This window comes from Mus musculus, chromosome 12, assembly GCF_000001635.26.
Source record: "Mus musculus strain C57BL/6J chromosome 12, GRCm38.p6 C57BL/6J".
Taxonomy (NCBI): Eukaryota; Metazoa; Chordata; class Mammalia; order Rodentia; family Muridae; genus Mus; species Mus musculus.
This window is the reverse complement of record NC_000078.6, coordinates 74,116,277-74,135,904: the sequence shown is the minus strand read 5'-3', so window position 1 is coordinate 74,135,904 and position 19,628 is coordinate 74,116,277. Positions and strand designations below refer to the sequence as shown.

At 41.0% G+C, this 19,628-nt stretch overlaps 1 protein-coding gene across 11 annotated transcripts in view; it reads right to left on the bottom strand.

Annotated features, from left to right (window-relative positions):
• Nucleotides 1–19,628, bottom strand: part of Syt16 (synaptotagmin XVI) — a 270,293-nt gene that overhangs the window by 132,012 nt on the left and 118,653 nt on the right. For all 11 annotated transcript variants that reach the window (XM_006515838.4, XM_030246702.1, XM_030246704.1 and 8 more), the window contains exon 2: nucleotides 6,354–6,533. Coding sequence is in view for 4 of the 11 variants with exons in the window: in NM_172804.3 (NP_766392.2) it covers nucleotides 6,354–6,533 (180 nt within the window). In the remaining 7 variants the exon portion in view is untranslated. The remainder of the gene's footprint in view (nucleotides 1–6,353; nucleotides 6,534–19,628) is intronic.

The following is a 19,628-nucleotide window of genomic DNA, read 5'->3' as shown; positions in this document are numbered from 1 at the left end:
AGCAATAAAACCTTAAGACAGAAGTTGGTAGCAGGAGTGGGGTATTGCTGTATTAGGTCTAGCATTGCTTTCCTTTATAGAGGAATGTAAATTTTGGGACTTTGGATCAGAAAAGCAGTTAAATTCTTTAAGTGGTGCATAATAGAGCATTTGAGCAGGAACATGAAAGACAGTGGTGCTGGGGGGTGGGGTGATTTGACCTATGGGGGCCTGGCTCAAATGGCTTTAGAATAAAATGTTAATACATGGCTTAGAGGTTATTCTTGTGATAGTCTGGAAAAGAATGTGGCTGCTTTTTGCCCTTGTCCAAAAAATATTTGCTTGGGGCTAACTTGAAGAGTTTTGGATTAATTGTGTTTGCAGAGGAGATTTCAAAACATCCTAGTATAGACTATGTTCTGTGGGTTATTAGTGACTGTGCAGATCTATAATGAAAAGAAGTAGACTAAACAAGAAAAGTTACAAAATGTACAATTTGAGGAGAAAAGGAGCACGAGGAAGTAGGATGGAACTAAATCCTGACTTCAAGGAGATAAACAGATTAAAGAAAATCCGTATTAAATGGAATAAAGAGAATGGTGACTTCAGAACAAGACCCCACCCAGCTAAGCTTCTAAGCTTGTGAAAGGGAATTAAAAAGATTAGAGTCAGATGTGTTGGTGCACACCTTTACTCCTAGCACTTTGCAGGCAGAGGCAGGGAGATCTCTGAGTTTGAGGCCAGCCTGGTCTACAGATCAAGTTTCAGGGCAGTCAAGTTTGGACAATGAAGGAATCCATCAAAAACAGAAAGCTAGTGAAGATGTAACTAAATGAGGGGGCTGTTTCCCAGTCCCAGGAAATAGCAGAACTTGGCAACTTCCAGCACATGGTTCTGGTGTTAGACACAGGAATCTAAGAAAGAGGTATAGAATTTCCCTCTACAACTAAAGAAAGTTGCTGAGGTCAGGCATGTGTCAGGGGTGTCCCTTCATGTAGGCCTAAAGAGGCCATTATATAAAGATGAAGCCTGAGAGATGCCAGAGCTGTGGACTACTTTGTGGAGAAAACTGCCAACCAGGAGTAGAACCAGTCCAAAAGAAAGAAGTATGCTGCAGTTGGCAAATCTGAAAGGAGTTGGAGAAGTGAAGAAAGCTTTGACATCAGACACGGAGATCCAGAGTTTGGGGTTTGTCCAACCAGTTTTCAGTCTTACTTTGATACAGTGTTTTCTCATTATACTCCCTTGGCTCCGTTGTGTAATGATCATGTATATCCTGTGCCACTGTATGTTGGACATATGTCATCTGCTATTTTCATTTTGACTGTACAAGGGATTATAGTTAAGAGATTACATGAGTATCAGAAGAACCTTTGAACTTTGGACTTATAAACAGTTGAGACTATTTTATATAGTAGAGACAATTATAGGCCACCAGGACTTCTGAAGTTGTACCAAATGCATTTTACAACTATGATATAGCTACAACCCTATGGGGGCCAGGAGGTAGAATGTGGTAGTTTGAATGAAAATGGTCCCATAGACTCATAGGGACTGGCACTATTGAGAGATGTAGCCTTACTGGAGTAGGTGTGGCATTGTTAGAGGAAGTGTGTCATTGGGTGGGGGGGGGGGGGAAGGGGAGGCTTTGTGGTCTCTGATGCTCAAGCCAGGCACAGTGTGGTATTCTCTTCCTGATTCCTGCAAATCTAGATGTAAAGCTCTCAGCTCCTTCTCCAGCACCATGTCTGCCTGCTTCCCATCATGACAATAATGGACTAAACCTCTGAACTGTGAGCCAGCCCCAATTAAATGTCTTCCTTTATAAGAATTGCTTTGGTCATGGTGTCTCTTTGCAGCAATAGAATAATATGCTAAGACAACTATAATATGCTAATCTTGAATCCTCACAAATACTCATTACTTAAATTTATAAACCCAGTTTTTATGCATTACATGCAGGTAAGAAACATACCTTTCTCACTGTCCAAGATAAGACAGAAGCAGTATGTCTGAAGGTCCCTACAGGCACTGGTGGGCAGAAGCACACACAGTAGGGAATGTTCTTATTCAGCCCTTTATCGGGGTACCCCACCTCAGCCCAACATCTTTAAAACATCTGGAATTCTTTAAAGCTACACATCCCTTCTCCTGCTGCTGCCCTTCCCTATTCTTAACTAGTTTGCAGTAGGCTTTGGGATATAACTTTTGTAAAAACCTTTTGAGGATTAGAATCCAGCACAGCTCAATTTGACCTTGAATTGCAATCTCTGATGCCTAACCATAGTCTATATAACAACTATCTAATAGGTATTGTTCTATCTCTTTGTAAAACCTTCCTAGCCCTGCCCTAGTGTGGGAAACAATTACTAGAGAATAGTAAAAAGAAAATCATATGTTCCATTCATAATCAACTCTCCTAATTTCACTGTTTGAAAACCTACAGTAGGTTGAATGGTTGACCACCAAAAGTTATGCTACATTCATATCCCTAGAACTTGGGCATGTTACTTTAGTTGAAAAAAAAATATGGGGCAGATCTGCTGATGTAATTAATGACCTGAGATGAGATAAGCTTCCTGGGTTATCATAGTGAGGACTAAATACAATGACAAGTGACAAAATAAAGACAGAAATATAGAAGGAGAGGTGGTGTGAAGAGGGAAGCAGAAACTAGAGTATTCAAACACAAGCTAATGGATGCCAAGGTCAATCCTCCAGGCAAGAAGAGGAACAAGAAGCTGACTTCTCCCTGGAGCCTCCAGAATGGGAATGACTCTGTGAGCATCCTAACTTCCAGACACGATCAGATCTGGAATTGTACCAGAGCGAATTTCCACAAAGACACCAAGTATACAGCAATCTGCAATAGCAGCTGCATGAAAGGAAACCCACCTGCCCAAATTCTACTGCACCCATCTTCACTGTAAAAGTATGATAGGGTGAATTGAATTGAGAAGATGAAGAGAGTAGAAAAACAGAAATTAAAGTCCTGCCTCTGGGGTTAGGCAACCTTAAGTCTGAGTTCTGCCAATCAATAGCTTAGAATAAACATCCATCTTAGTAAGTCACAGCTTCCTCACCCATAAAATAGATGATAATAGGACTTACTCATTGAACTACTTCAAAGGAAATATGTATTTGAACATAGTGTAACCCAAATGTATAGATTCAATTAAAAAAAAAAAGAGTAGCAGCCATGATAGTCCAAGAAGAAGGAATTACTGGGATAAGTAATGATCTCTGTTAGACCAGGAAATGACCTCAAAGATGCAGATAAGGATCAAGACTTACGTGTAGACTTGGAAGGGATTTATTTTCAATAAATTTTCTAACTCACAATTGAAGAAAACTGTCTTTGCTCTATGTGATATCTCCCCTGCCCCCCCCCCCCGCAAAATTCACTACTAATGATCAACACAGCACCTTAAATAAAGAAAGCAAATAGCATGCATGGAATACTGAGGAGGTCCATGATAGCAGCAAGTGCTAAATAAATGTCAGCTGCCAGCTATCACTGTTACTACCTGTGTTTCTACGAAGCCACTGATCCACCTCATCTTCCCCTTTCTAATTCCAGACACAGTGATAGGTATGTTCTAGCTATGGAAAAATACATAACCTAAAAGAAGACATATGGTATTTCCTAGACGAATTATTTTGCACAGTAGATGCAAAAAAAACAAATCAGTGCTTCTTCATGTCTCACATCACCGGATGAGCTAAGAGACTTCTTCCCTATTTCAAACTCTTTCCTCATATCATTAGATTAAAACAGTTATTTAGTTATGGATGTTAGAGGCATCTTTCTATTCCTCATTTTTTTTCTTTGTTTCATACAGCATAGTCTAAGAGCAGGACAGCCTAGTTGATGTTTAATCTTTCTTATTAGGTCTCTTCCATTCACAGAGCTCCAGAAGTTGCTATGGTAACCCTACGAGCCGAATAGGATCACAGAATGAGAGCTGGGAGAAACTAGTCCAAACTTATCAATTTGCAAATGAGGACTTAAGGCCCAGAGAGGTGAAGTGGGTTTCCCAAAATACTGTGGCCAATTAGCAGCAAAGTAAGCTCCAAGTGTCTGCCCCATGCTTCCTTCCACCACATGAAGCTGCCTTCCTTCCTTAACATTTGTCAAAATATGTTAGGAACATCCCAACTTCACTGAGAAATCAGTGCACTGAGGATGACAATTAGCGAAAATATCAAAGGTTAGGTAAAATGTGGAATAGAGGCATGTTTCCATGGCTTCTGATCCATGATAATGAACCTTTCAGGGAGAGATGTCAAAAAAGGGTGGTTGCTTCTTCAGGGTTGTCATCTGAAAAATCAGCTCTTTTTAAAGCTCCCTCCTGGTGATCCTGCCCTAGTCTGAGGCAAGTGCTTTCCAGTGCTTTTGTGCTTTCTTGTTTCATGATCTCAAAACCTCAACTTATCTGCAAGTATAATTTAGAATCATTCCTAGAACACTCCAAGAAACAAAAACAACTATGAAAAAACCCATGATCCAAGACAAATAAGGGGGGGGTGTTTTAAACAGCTCTAGCCTGAGTCTTTATTATTTGCAAAGGAAAACGCCCCATCAGCTTCAGTCTTCCAGTTTAAGTAAAGAATGGGATGTGTTGACATATATCGTCTTATCAGAAGACTTGCTTCTTTGCTCAATGGCCATAGTCCATGAGGACCATCAGCATAGACGCCACACCAACACTTTTATAAAATACATCTTGTATTCTAAGACAACTCTGCCAGCATCCAATAATCCCAACATGCAGATAAAGAGACTGAAGGTCAGAATGATTCGTTTAACTCACCAAGGTCATATCGGAGTGACAGTCAACTCTGATCATTCTAAATCCCGCCTCATTACTAGTCTATAACCAAGCAACATCGGCTCTTCTCCCTTAACCTGGACCCAGCTGGGACAGTAGTGGCTAAAGGAGTCACAGCTCCTCAATTTTATATGACAAGCTTCATTAACTATCCTGTTCTGCTTTCTAAAGATGAGTCAGATGCCTCGAGTGGAGTTCAAAAGAGCAAGACAATTGCAGACGTGCCAGTCAGCTGGCGACTACAGCATCCTTCCCCTTGATTAACTCTGCAGTGACTCAAACATGTTTATGTGCACTTTGATACTCTGTCCCTCCAAAGGTGAAGCCTAATTCCCAGTCATCTGGACATAGACTAGAATCAGTGAAAAACAGAAGCAGACAGCAGTGGCAATGTATGACTCTGTAGATGAGATTGTAAAAGGGAAATGTGGCTGCTCTTGTCTCTCAGTGAGTCTTGAGCTCAGAAACCAGTTGCTCTGTCTTGAAAATTCAAGGAACCCTAGAGGTATCCACAAAGACTGGAACTGAGCCTCCAGCCACTCTGGAAGTATCATTGCCCACTGACTTATCTGCACCCTCCCAAGAAACCCTGATCTAGAACACCCAACTAGGCCACTCCTGTGTTTCCAAACTACAAAAATATGTAGTTTGAGATAAATGTATATGCAATCAAGTTTTGAGTGATCTGTCATGAAACAATAGATAACTGGCCCACTTAAATTTCTAAAGTATGACTCTACCATCAAAAAAGCTGAACTATCTGTTGTTTAAAAGGCTGCTCTATCAATGAACCAAATGTTCTGTTTGGTCCATGGCTTGCTTAGAACTGAAAGGTGTTCTCACAGCTTTGGACCTACCAAAAAGGCATACAAAGTTGCTCCTTAACACATACCCTGAGGGGCACTCTCAGATCTGGCTACTAAGAGCAAGAGAACTGCCCTTCCCTGTCTAACCTCCCTAGATGACAACCCGGACCCTGTGTTGACAACCTGTGACAGTGTCCTTCATCACTAAATTTTATACTTAGAAAACTGAAAAAGTATATCCTTCAAGAGCAAGTAGTTACTTCTTCATGTGACTTCCCCTTCATCAACTAGAGTTAGATAGAGACACTGAGACTTTCTTTCTGGAAAGACAGTGCTGTGTTCCAGGGTGGGAACGGTCCTTGAACACTGACCACCTCAAAAACAGCTAAACCATTAACAAGTCAGCATTGTTTCAATGTCATGAAGGCAAAAACACTTCCAGATTCTTGTCAATCAACATACACATTTTCTCCTTCGGGATTACTAAATGAGGGGAGGGAGAAGACAAACTGAGGATTTAAAGAGCAGAGAGTATGGAGAATGGAGGTAAGTCTAAGGACAACAGGAAGAGCTAATGTACCCTTTAGAGGTGCCATTTATCTTGTCTATGATAGCTATTGCTGGCCAGCTCAACTGTGAATTCTTATGGGGCCACTTTGGGAAAAGTGCCACTTTTTAGCCAATTCAAATAGCAGTAGGTTGCGGGGCTCAGGAAAACATAAAGCATGGTGCTTACCAGTTCCTGTGTGGCCTCCAGTCTTGTCTCTCGAGTGCTTTCTCTTCCCTCGTTGCTCCGGGTATGGATGCCCTCTTAGGTTTTCAGAGCATAGCTTCTTGTTGATGAAGAGGAGAAGGACAGCCAGAAGGACAACAAAGACCCCAATTGCAGACAGGAAGCCAATGGCTTCAGGAGTGACTAGGAAGAAAACACAAGAGGGAAAAAAAGTCATCACTATTATAGGGACCCAAATTTTGGTTCTCACAACTAAATAGATTCAGTACTTAAACTCCTTCGAATGATGAAAGCTCTGTTGCCTGTTTCTTGGTAACATCCCAAAACTGTACTAAGGGGAAAGAAGGGGCTGTGACTGGGTTCACCTCACTAGGCAGGTTTCTCCCACCACAGACCTCGTGGTTTTACATGTAGGGTTTCTTCTACATGACATTCAACTCTTCTTGCTCCTACTGTGAGCCTGGTATTTGTTACCGCAAACATAAAGACAGATTCTTCAAATGGGTTGAGACACTAACAGTTGGCCGGTCCTATAAACCCTTGCTGCTATAAAATATAACTGCCTGGAGCATGCAAGTTAAGCAACTTGGGAAAGATTTTTCAGGATATACCAATCTATGTTGACAAATGAAAGAAAAGTCCTTTCCTGGGCATGTTTTTACAGGCCCAAATATGCAATAGGATGGTTGCAGTACTCTACATATTCTAATGAATCCTTGATACTTAGTTCTTTAATTTTTCTATAAGCACTTAAAACAGAAACACCAGATTCAGCTCAGGGAAGAGTCCTGTGACAGTTAAGCCAAGATAGCATTCTGTAAAGAAGTCTAGAAATTAATATACAAAGGAGTCAATTACATAACAAATGTCAATAAAAGTGAATCATGAGAGAAAAGTGTATGTGAAACTTGAGGAAATAAGAGAAATTATAATGGCCAATTATGGTTGTCAATCTTATTATATCTGGAATCAACTAAAACCTGATAAGAATTCACAGTTGAGTTGGGCCTGTAGGCATTTTCTTGAATGGATCATGTGGTGGTTTGAACAGGTTTGGCTCCCCTAGAGTCCTGTGTTTGAATGCGTGGCTCACAGGGAATGGCTCTGTTAGGAGGTATGGCCCTGTTCAAATAGGTGTGGCCTTGTTGGAGGAAGTCTGTCACTGTGAGGGCAGGCTTCAAAGTCTCCTATGCCTAGGCTCCACCCAGTATGGAATCACAGTCCCCTCCTGGCTCCCTGCAGAAGGAGACTGTTCCTTCTGGCTGCCTTCAGAACAAGACATAGACCTCTTAGCTCCTTCTCCAGCACTATTTCAACCTGCAGGCTGCCATGATTTCTGTCATGATGATAATGGACTGAACCTACGACACTGTAAACTAGCCCCAATTAAACAATTGCTTCTGTAAATTTGCCTTGGGCAGGCTTATGCACTTTAACCAACTTTTACAGTTCTTCTTTGTCGAACTATTTTATTTTAAAATAAATAGCATTCTATTTTAAAGATGGTCTCTTCTACCTGATATATATATATATCCCTTTGGAATCACAAACATTTCATCATATCTGTGTGAATTTATATATTTTTCTTATTGTCTTTTCTAGCTTGTATTTTCTTTAAATTCTGTTTAATAGGGTGAATAATTTGTAAAAGGCATATATAACTGATTCACATTGAATCGGCTTTTGGTAGACTGTTCACAAATATATATCATTCATTTGCCCCTTACTATCAATTTGTATACTGGCTTGAGACACACACACACAGGCACACAGGGGTGGGGTCATGGGAGTTGGGAGGGGCAGGCAGGCTGCCTGTCACTCACTACCTTCTGGCTTCTTGTCTCAACATGATGGGCTGCAGGTATGTGCCACTATGTCTGGATTTCCTTCTTTTGACTTTGATTGGGCTGATTTTGTGATTTTATTTCTAATGACTTGGCCATATATTTAATTTCTTTACTTTTAACTTTGTTTGCTAGAAAATCCATTTAAAACTCCACAATTTCCTTTCTATTCACTTCCTACAGTTTTGATTTACAATGCATCTATTTTGTTACTTTCTGAATAAATTTCAGTTTAATCTTGAAAAAATAATAATTGCCTTGGTCATGGTGTCTCTTCACACCAATAAAACCCTAACTAAGACAGAAGTTAGTACCAGGGACTGGGGTATTGTGATGACAGGCCTGACAAGGCTTTTGTTTGGAGGAATGTGGATTTGGGGACTTTGGAAAGCAGTGGAAGGCTTTAAGTAGGGCTTAATAGGCCGTACTAGTAGAAGCATAGAAGATAGTGGTGCTGAGGGTGATTTGAACTGTGGTAGCTTGGCTCAAGAGACTTCAGAAGAGAATAATTTTAGTTATTGTATTTTGCCTATTCTTGTTATATTTTGGTGATCTCTGAGGGTAAGTCTAATGTAAATAGATTTCAATTAATTGCATTGACAAAAGAAGTCTTAAAAAAATTCCAGCATAGACTCTGTTCTGGGGTTCACTCTTAAGATCATTTTGATCAAGCAAAGCAAACTTAGAAAGGAAAAACACAAAATGCATGGTTCAAGTAATAAAGGGGCCCAGAAACTAAAATGGAGCTGAATACTGTGTTCAAGAAGATAAACAGACTAAAGGTATGGTGACTTTGGGGCAAGATCCTACCCAGCTAAGGAACATAGTGTGGCTGTTCTTTGGGAGGTCTGGTAGGGGAGCTGGCAAAAAGACTGGAGAGGCAGAGGGGGAGTCCAAGCCCATTGGAAGAACAACACAGGCTGGCCTGACCACGCAGTGCTCCCAGAGACTAGACCACCAATGAAGGAGTGTACCTGGAGAGATCCATAGCTCCAGATACATGTGTAGCAGAGAATGGTCTTGTCTAACAGCAAGGGAGGGAAGGCCCTTGGTCCCCGGGAGGTTTGATCCCCCAGCATCGGGGGATGCTGGAGCGGTGGGGTGGGAGAGGGTGGGTGGGTGGAGGAGCACCCTCATACAGGCAAAGGGGAGGAAGTAGGGCAGATGTGGGATGGAGAGTTGGTGTAGGGGTAACCAGGAAGTGGGATATCATTTGAGATGTAAACGAATGGAATGATTAATAAAAATAAAATAAAATAGGAAAAAGAATGTCTTGCTGGAGTGAGAGAACACTCGGTGTTTTCTAATCACTGGTCCAGCCATCCCTGATTTGACCCTGGCTCTAAGGTCTACGCCTAATGCCAGCTGTGACACGCCATCCCCTGCGAATACCCAAAAATACCAAAATGAGCCGCACTCTGCCCTGGTTCTGGGTTTCAGATTGCCCAGACTACGGACTACAGGTGACCATGGACTACTGGTACCATGAATCCGTAGGAACTTCCGTTCTGTAAGCCCCACCCCTGCCGCAAGCCGTGCCGCACAGCGACTTTCAGTCCCGGGGCTGATCACTTCAGGTTTCTCCGTACGGTGGCGCACCTGTCATAGAATACACAGAGTTATCTCCCTAGATTTACCTTGGCCAACTGAGAACCTTTAGTGGTGCACAGTGACACCAGCCCACGTTTTTGGGGTGCTGAGTGCAAAAGCTCCTGGTTTTCCTACTGACATTCCTCCAGCGAAGGTGCGAGCCAGAGTCTTCTATTTCCTGTGGAACTTTGAGGTTGTTTTGTGTTGTCAGGTTCACTTTTCATTTGAAAGAAAGGAGGGAGTTTTTGTTTTTTGTTTTTAATTTACATTCATTAACCACTTGAAATCGGGTGTGTACATGATAAAAGAGGGGCTAGTGTGAAGGTCAAAAGACAATGACAAATCATTTCTCTCCTTCCACCACACCCACATCCGGAGTATTAAACCTGGGTCATCTAGTGGGTAGAGACATTTTCCCCGAACTGGTCATCAGAAATTCTTTTTTTTATTGGATATTTTATTTATTTATATTTCAAATATTATCCTCTTTCCAGCCCCCACCCCCAAGAAATCCCCTATCCCATCCTTCCTCCCCAAGCTTCTATGAGGATGCTCCCTCATCCACACACCCACTCCCACCTCCCCACCTGGGCATTCCCCTACACTGAGGCATCGAGCCTTCACAGGACCAAGGACCTCTCAGAATTATGAGTTCAGAATTGTGAGTTCATCTTGGTAGATTTTTCCTTTAACAAGTATGATGTGTCCTTATCTTTTTTGATAACTTTTGGTTGAAAGTTGATTTTATTTGATATGAAAATGGCTACTCCAGCTTGTTTCTTGGGACCATTTGCTTGGAATTTTTTTTCCAGCCTTTTACTCTGAGGTAGTGTCTGCCTTTGTCACTGAGGTGCATTTCCTGTATACAGCAAAATGCTGGGTCCTGATTACATATCCAGTCTGTTAGTCTATGTGTTTGGATTGGGGAATTGAGTCCATTGATACTAAGAGATATTAAGGAAAAGTGATTGATGCTTCCTGCTATTTTTGTTGTTGTTGTTGAGGTGGAATTATGTCTGTGTGGCTATCTTCTTTTAAGTTTATTGAAATAAGATTACTTTCTTGCTTTTTCTAGGGTGTAGTTTCCCTCCTTGTGTTGGAGTTTCCCATCTGTTATCCTTTGTAGGGCTGTATTCGTGGAAACATATTGTGTAAATTTGGTTTTGTCATGGAAAATCTTGGTTTCTCCATCTATGGTAATTGAGAGTTTTGCTGGGTATAATAGCCTGGGCTGGCATTTGTGTTCTGTTAGGGTCTGTGTGACATCTGCCCAGATATTCTGGCTTTTAGAGTCTCTGGTGAGAAGTCTGGTATAATTCTGAAAGGTCTGCCTTTATATGTTACTTGAACTTTTCCCTTACTGTTTTTAATATTCTTTCTTTGTTTAGTAAAGTTTGTGTTTTGATTATTATGTTTTAGGAGTTTCTTTTCTTGTCCAGTCTATTTGGAGTTCTATAGGCTTTTTGTATGTTCATAGGCATCTCTTTCTTTAGGTTAGGGAAGTTTTCTTCTCTAATATTTTTGAAGATATTCACTGGCCCTTTAAGTTGGGAATCTTTGCTCTCTTCTATACCTATAATCCTAAGGTTTGGTCTTCTCATTGTGTCTTGGATTTCCTGGATGATTTGGATTAGGAACTTTTTGCATTTTCTTTGACTGTTGTGTCAATGTTTTCTATGGTATCTTCTGTACCTGAGATTCTCTCTTCTATCTCTTGTATTCTGTTTGGTGATGCATGCATCTATGACTCCTGATCTCTTTCCTAGGTTTTCTATCTTCAGGGTTGTCTCCCTTTGTGATTTATTTATTGTTTCTATTTCCATTTTTAGATACTGGATGATTTTGTTCAATTCCTTCACCTGTTTGGATGTGTAATTCTTTCAGGGATTTTTGTGTTTCTTCTTTAAGGACTTCTACCTGTTTACCTGTATTCTCCTATATTTTTTATAGGGAGTTATTTATGTCCTTCTTAAAGTCCTCTATCATCATCATCATGAGATGTAATTTTAGATCTGAATCTTGCTTTTCCAGTATGTTGGTGTATGCTGTGGTGGGAGAACTGGGTTCTGATGATGCCAAGTAGCCTTGATTGCTTAGGTCCTTGTGCTTGCCTCTTGCCATCTGGTTATCTCTCATTAGTTGTTCTTGCTGTCTCTAACTGGATCCTGTCCCTCCTGTGAGCCTATGATCTTAGGCATGTCAGCACTTCTAGGGAGACTAGCTCTCTCCAGGCAGGATTTGGGTACAGAGAGCTGTGCCATAGGATTAACTCTAGAGCACAGAAGGAGACTGGGAGGATCCTTTTATCAGAACTTCGTATTGCATTGTATGTAATAAAGGGTTTCACAGGAATAATTTCATATCAAGGAAATAATGTATTTTGAGAATACTCTCTACATACCCAATTCTTCCCCCATCCTATCCTGGTTTCTGGTCATTCATATTTTCTCCCTTGCTGTCTTATTCACTGTTTTATACCTGTGAAGAAACACCATAGCCATGGCAACTCTTATGAAAGAAATCATTTTGTTGGGGAGCTGAGAGCTATATCCTAATCCATAGGCAGAGAGACTCTGGGCCTTGTTTTCACTTTTGAAACCTCAACACCACCTCCAAACACTCCAAGTTCATGCTTCCAAATTCTTTTCAAATAATGCCACTCCCTGATGACTGAACATTAAAATGTATGCACCTATGGGGGCCATTCCCTTTCAACCACACTTGCCAACCTGGAATTCACTATAGCTATGTAGATAAAGCTGACTGGCATCCCAGATGCCAAAAGAGGGAGCATCAACCTCATCAGACAAAGATTATCTAATCCCAAGAGGTGAACCTTAAGCACATATACATATAAGAAGCACCAAATAAACCCTAACTCAGCAGTATATATACATATGCATGCATATATGTGTGCATATATATGTATATATGTGTGTGTGTATGTATATATATATATGTGTGTGTGTGTGTGTAAAACAATAATGACTAAAGAAGAAGTTATGGATTTGAGAGGGAATGGGAAGATGTATGTTTCTACCTGGCAGTTGTACCACAGATGAACTGTCTAGTTGAGAAAGAATGAGTTGCTAGGCTGTATTTGTTTTGAAAATTAAACCAATCTTTGGTTTAAAAAAAATGCTTTTTTAAGGACTTAGTCCTTGACTGCTATAGTTTGATGCCATTTCCATTCTGTTTGACCTATAAGACCTATTATTCTTCATGATTGTGAACTTGCTTATAATGGAATAAATTGTGTGTGTGTGTGTGTGTGTGTGTGTGTGTGTGTGTGTGTGTGTGTATACAGTACACATGTAGAAAATTCTTCTCAAATTTAATTTAATTTTTTAAGTACAGATTTTATAGTATATGAATTTTAATTTAAAAATAGGCTTTAAATTCCAAAAAAGTGTCATTTTTAGAAAGACTGGAAGGAAATACATGGAGGAAAATAATTCTAGTTTTCTACGATTTGTTATAAGTGATGATCCTCATGTTTGAACATTCTTTAATTTTATTATTCAACATTTAAAATTATAAGTGGCATTTAAATGCTCTAAAATTCATAAGAACTTTCATCAGTACAGTGTTACAGTTAACATGCACCATTGAACACAGCAAGTCAAGGGTTCTGGCAGTGCAAGCCAAAGCAGGTTTGATGTTTCATTTGGGTCTACACAAAATTAGAAGCTTCAAAAGAAAAACCAACCTTAAAGGCATTCTGTACCATATATATTATATCATAGCGAAGAACAAATATTCTATGTATCATCTGCTGTAGATGACAAGGATACATATGTCACGAAACTTCAGTGCCATCTGCAGAGTAACTCATCTAATTATTCCAGTAATTACTAAATTGGAAATCAGATGGCTGTGAAGTTCGGTCACATAGTTCATGTTGAAAACTTCCTCAAAGTTAACTGTATCTCTGGCAAGCCACTGGAAGGCTCCATCTGTTGGTTTTTAAGCAAGAGCCCAAGGAGTGGGTAGAGCATAGAGTGATAGAGAGAAGTCTCTTGTGTCATAGTCATGAAATAGATGCTTGTACATTCCCTTCCATGGTCAGACTAAAGCCATCTGACTCCCAAGAACTGGGCAAAAGAAAGTAAAACAATTAATAAAAACAGTAAGTTTGAAACCAAAAATAATTGAGCAATGACAACAGAAATAAGATCAAAGTCTTAGTCTCTCAGCACTCTTATAGGAAGCATGAGAAATCTCACTAAAAACAGCAGCCACCACAAAGGACTCACAGCCATGCAAGATGGTGGCCACCCCAGGCTCTGGATAAACATCCTTCAAAATTCCCAATTGTTGGGAAGCTGAAAGAAGACCAAAGAGTAGGCCATGGCACAATTAGCTGGGGTCTAGAGGACAGTAAAGTTATGACATTTAAAAGATAGACAGGGATAATAATTGGGTCTCTAAGAACAAATTATGAAGACTGAACATACAGCCTTAAAATAGAATATGGGGCCTAAATACCTAGAAGCCCCTCCCCTGTCATATTTGTGAAATAAAAAAAAAAAAGAAGTCAACATGAGAGGCATGAGCAGTTCAAATGGAATGGTGGGCCCAAGAGCCATGGCAGCGCAGACAACGTGACACAGTTCCTATAGCATCCAAGTCATCCAGTCATCCTGCAAGGACTCTGGTGTGTGGGTGACAAAAACAAAACAAAACAAACAAACAAACAAAAAATAAAACATGAAGCTGACACAGCTACCCAAAGGACAAACAGTGTTACAGCAATTAGTCACCAAGGCCCCAGGCTCCCCCTCGCCCCCACCCAATCCACAGTTTTCTAGATAGGCCTTTTGGACCTCAAAGTACTAAAGAGGAAGCTCCACTGGGACTTCATCCTGAGCTACTATGCTGATGCTAAGTGTTTGGAACACTCAGGTTGCACTGGGTTGCATCTCCCTGATGGGTCTAACCACAGTCCACCTACGTGAGTCAAGAAGGGGTGCCCATGAGGAGCAGTGGGCACAACAAGCACAACTGTAAATAGGCACCAGAGACATCTCCCTGTCACCTGCTGCTCCCTCCACCCTGCTCTCCAGCCACAGTCCTGTGGTTAGCCCTTACAGTAGCTGGTAAGGCTTCAGGTAGCAGACTACTGTTGGGTTTGGGGACCTTTGCCTGCACCCATGCCTGCTTTCTTAAGTCTTAGGTGTGGTGCTCTCTAAGCCATCCTGTGCCCACTCTGCCACTCCCACCCTTGGCAGAAGCTTAGTTTATAACCTCCACTCCCTCTGAAATTGGTCTTCAGTGAGGAATTTAAGACTTCCCATTGTTTGCTCCTCATGCCCTCATTGCCCATCACAACCTGACACTTGCTGTGGCCAGAAGAATCAAATGGCAAAATGAAAGGAGAGAGAGAAAAAGAGAGAGTGTGTGTGAGTCCCAAGGTTAATGCTTACCAAATCCCTTTTCTGAAATGAAAGGAAAAAGAGTAGATCTGGGGAAGAGAAGAGGTGGGGAAGTTGGGGGGGGGGGGCTGGAAGGAGAGGAGGGAGAGCAAACTATGTCCTGCATGTAACATGGGAGAGAATAAAAAACATCAAATAAGAGCTGTAAAGCCCGCTCTTTTCCCTATATAATACTTCTACAATTAAAAATCAATAAATAAGCAATATCTTTGATATTTGAAAGAATATTGTGCTGTGGTTTTAAATTTGGGAGCAATTAAATAACATATGGTCAATAACCCTCATAGATAAAACAATTTCCCCCAAAAATGTATAAAACTATGAAATATTTCATAGATAAATGTGTATGTATGTATGTATGTATACACACTTACATCCACATACTGTGAGCAAATGCACAGCTCCACTCAAACCTTTGTCCCAGTAGTACCTAACAAAGATAAGTTAACTACGTGTCCAAACAAATTCTTTGGAAGTAAAAAATAGACCTTTCAAAAAATAGGGGAGAAGGAATGGCTTAATGAAACCTAAGTGAGATTTTAACATGTTCCAAAATAAAACATAGCAACATATGGAGTCACTAGCAACCAATCATCTCTCAAAACACTTGAGAATACATTTGGGGGTGCATGAAGTGCTATCTTTAATATAGTAATATATGTGATGAAATGTGTCCATCTTCTTCTGAAAATTAAGTAGCCGAGCTTATCTGATCTACTTAGCTTATACACACACACATACACACACACACACACACACACACACACTTACTTCTAGAAGTCAAGAGTTGGTTGGTGAGATGGCTCAGTGGGTAAGAGCACTGACTGCTTTTCCAAAGGTCCTGAGTTCAAATCCCAGTAACCACGTGGTGTCTCACAACCACCTGTAATGAGATCTGACACCCTCTTCTGGTGTGTCTGAAGTCAGCTACAGTGTACTTATGTGTAATAATAAATAAATCTTTTTAAGAAAGAAAGGAAGGAAGAAAGAAAAGAAAAGAGAAAGGAAAAGAAAAGAAAAGAAGTCAAGAGTTATCTAGCAAGCTTGATCTCTGTCCCCTTAGTGCTCAAAGATACCAGTTCAGAAGTAGCACTTGAAAATGTCAGACAGACAGCAATGTACCCCACAGGAGGGGAGCTCTGAGGCTTCAGAACATCCCTCCATGGTCTGAATTTCCCTAGATAACAACAATGATTCTCTACCTGTCTCAAAGAGAGAAGGGGGAAAGGAGGAAGAAAAGAAGAGAAGTGAAGGGAAAGGGAGGGGGAGGGGGAGGGGAGGGGGAGGGAAAGGAAGGGAAGGGGAGGGGAGGGGAGGGGAGGGGAGGGGAGGGGAGGGGAGGGGAGGGGAGGGGAGGGGAGGGAAAAAAAAGAACTGACAAAAGAAAAACCTATCTTGTAGAAACCTCAGAGCATATACAGCTGTATGATGTGATTGAGGCGGCTCTTATTCTTTTTTTTTTTTTTTTTTGAAAATGGATTTTTTTGGGCCAGGCAGTGGTGGCACACGCCTTTAATCCCAGCACTTGGGAGACAGAGGCAGGCAGATTTCTGAGTTCAACCAGCATGGTCTACAGAGTGAGTTCTAGGACAGCCAGGACTACACAGAGAAACCCTGTCTAAAAAAAGCCAAAAAAAGAAAAAGGGAAATTGATTTTTTTTCATATTTTATTTTTCTATTTTGATCTTGGTTTCCACTCACGCAGCTCCTACCATATCTTCCCCATCTCCCCACTCACCCAAACCCCATGCCTGTCTCTATCTCTGTGTGTCTCTATATATCTGTCTCTATATATCTGTCTCTATATATCTGTCTCTATATATCTGTGTGTCTCTGGCTCTGTCTTTCTCATTGAAAAATGGGCCTCTAAGAAAGTAAAATAAAATAGAGACAAACCAGAATTATACAAAACAAATAGAGAGAGAGAGAGAGAGAGAGAACAAAAAACAGTCTCTGAGAATACACTCATTCACACACACAGGAATCCCACCTGTACACAGAAAAAAAAAACCTCAAAAACTACCACTGGGTTCATTTTGTGTTGGCCATCTCTTGCTGGGTATGGGGCTGCCCTTAAGAGTGGTTTGTTTCCCCAGTGAGACTCTGTTGAGGAAAACTAACTTTTCATTTGCAAGTGGTTATTGGGTGGGGATAGCTGCCTGGTCAGGCACTGGGCTGGACTTCTCCTGTGAGCGCTGGTTCCATCTGGCTTAGACCTATGCAGTCCTGTGAGTGCTGACACAGTCTCTGTTAGCTCGTGTACCTCAGTTCTAGTGTGTCCAGAAGGCCTTGCTTCCTTGGCGTTCTCCATCCACACTGACTCTTCACAATCTTTCTGTCTCCCCTTCTGAAGGATTCTCTGAGCCTTAAGGGAAAGGGTTTGCTGGAGACATCCCACTTATGACTGAGTGTTCCAAGATCTCTCACTCTCTGCACAGTGTCTAGTTGTGGGTCTCTGTATTCGTTGGATTTTTTTTATCAATTGGATCAATTTAATTTTCAAGTAAATAAAATAGATTTTTGGTAAATGAGAGAGATTCAGAAAGAAGTCTACTTCAGATGGATAAAATATCTTAGGAGGATGATATCCAACTTTCTTCAACACTTGAAAACAAATGCATTTGGAGAACATTTGGAGTGAATATAATTTTGATTTGTTTATGACTTCTTTATTTTTCGACTCACAGAAGACTACCCACACAGAGAGGCAGAAATTTAGCAGAATTGCTTGTCACTAATCCAAGTCCTTTTTGGGAGGGAAAAAAAAAAAAACCCTTGCATCCTAGAGCATTTAATACTTTAATGATTATTCTGAAATGTTTCATTTTTTAAATTTCACCCACCCACAAAAAATAATATACAAGATTAATATTCAAGGCCATTACACAGCAAAGAATGAGACAGCCAGGCATAGAAGATTTAAAAGCCTTTCAACTTCTAATCTCATGTACAACACATTTTCCTGTATTCCAGAAAGATACCTGGGCACAGAAACAAATTCACCTTGCTGCCAAGAATTTGTTACTTGAGAACATCAAAATCCACTGATCCTTCAGCCAAGAGCAAAACTCCCCAGCCCTAACATCAAAATCAAATATCCAGTGTTAGCCTCTCTTCCTGAGGCCCAGACCATACGATGACCACTTAGGTAACAATGGAGACAAGATTGTCATGGTTTTCAAGTAAAATGAGCACTTTTCAGACCACCATACCTTAGCAGAAGTACAAATGGGAAGAAGAGCAAAAGGGAAGCTCCCTAGACAAATTTCTGTTTGGGGCGGGGTAAGCCTCCTCCAAAGCAGATGGGGGAGCCTAATCAATTCTTTGATTTCTCTACTCTAAGTATTTACTGGTTCTTTTTAATTACAAAACGGAAAAAAAAAAATAGACACCATAAATTGTCTGTTTTACTGTCTGTGCTAATTTCATTTCATTATATCCTTGGAGTAAGCTATTATTTTCCTGCTGGTTCCCATGGCATTTTTCATTATCTGTTGCTAATTGTCTAGCATTCACATAGGACTGTGACCCAAGTAGGCTGCTGTGTGGGCTGAAGTTCTAGAGGAAGCTGAGCAGCACTGGGATTCAGCATTGTTATTATTGTGACACATTAGAAAATTTCCACCCACTTACATGCCCACATCGCTCTGCTGCACACCATCCATGCCCAGAGGGGCCATGCACTGAGGCATGGAAGGCCATCTGCACCAGGCTTCCCACTTGGTGATTATCATCGAGCATCAAGGGAAGATTATACCTCGGATCTGGTGGGTGCAGCTGTGAAGCCGGAGGTCTGGCTCGGCTTGGCATGTCTACGTGCTGATCTTCAAACACAGCCATGACAGATCTGTTTAAGAGGTTCCTTGATTCCTAACCGCGAACACAAGTGCCTCATTCAGCCAAGGCGTACCTTCGAACTGCCCCCAGTCACATTGTCAGATCAAAGGGCAACTTAGAGAGCTCACCAGTTCTTGAGATGTAAACAGGTTGGTGATTTTAAAATATATTTTTGCATGCAGTGATTCTTAAAGTTATTCCCAGTGAAATAACTCCCCTTAACTTGTTGGTTGTGGAATTCAAGAGTCTCCTAAAACAATATAGACTATTGTCATTGCCTTGGTTGCCTCCCAGAACTTAAAGGTAGGAAGAACCCTATTGCCAAAGATACCACATGCTTCAGACCCAAGAATTGGAAGAATCACAAGGTTGTGCTGATGCACAGCTTTAATCTCAGCACTTGGGAGGCATAGCCAGGAGGTCTCTGTGATCTCAAGGCCAGCCTGGTCTACAGAGTGAGTTCCAGGATAGCCAGGACTACACAGTGAAACCCTGTCTCAAAAAAACAAAAACAAACAAACAAAGCATTGGAGGAATCAAACTAAAACTGATCTGGGAGCCTTCTGCCTGAA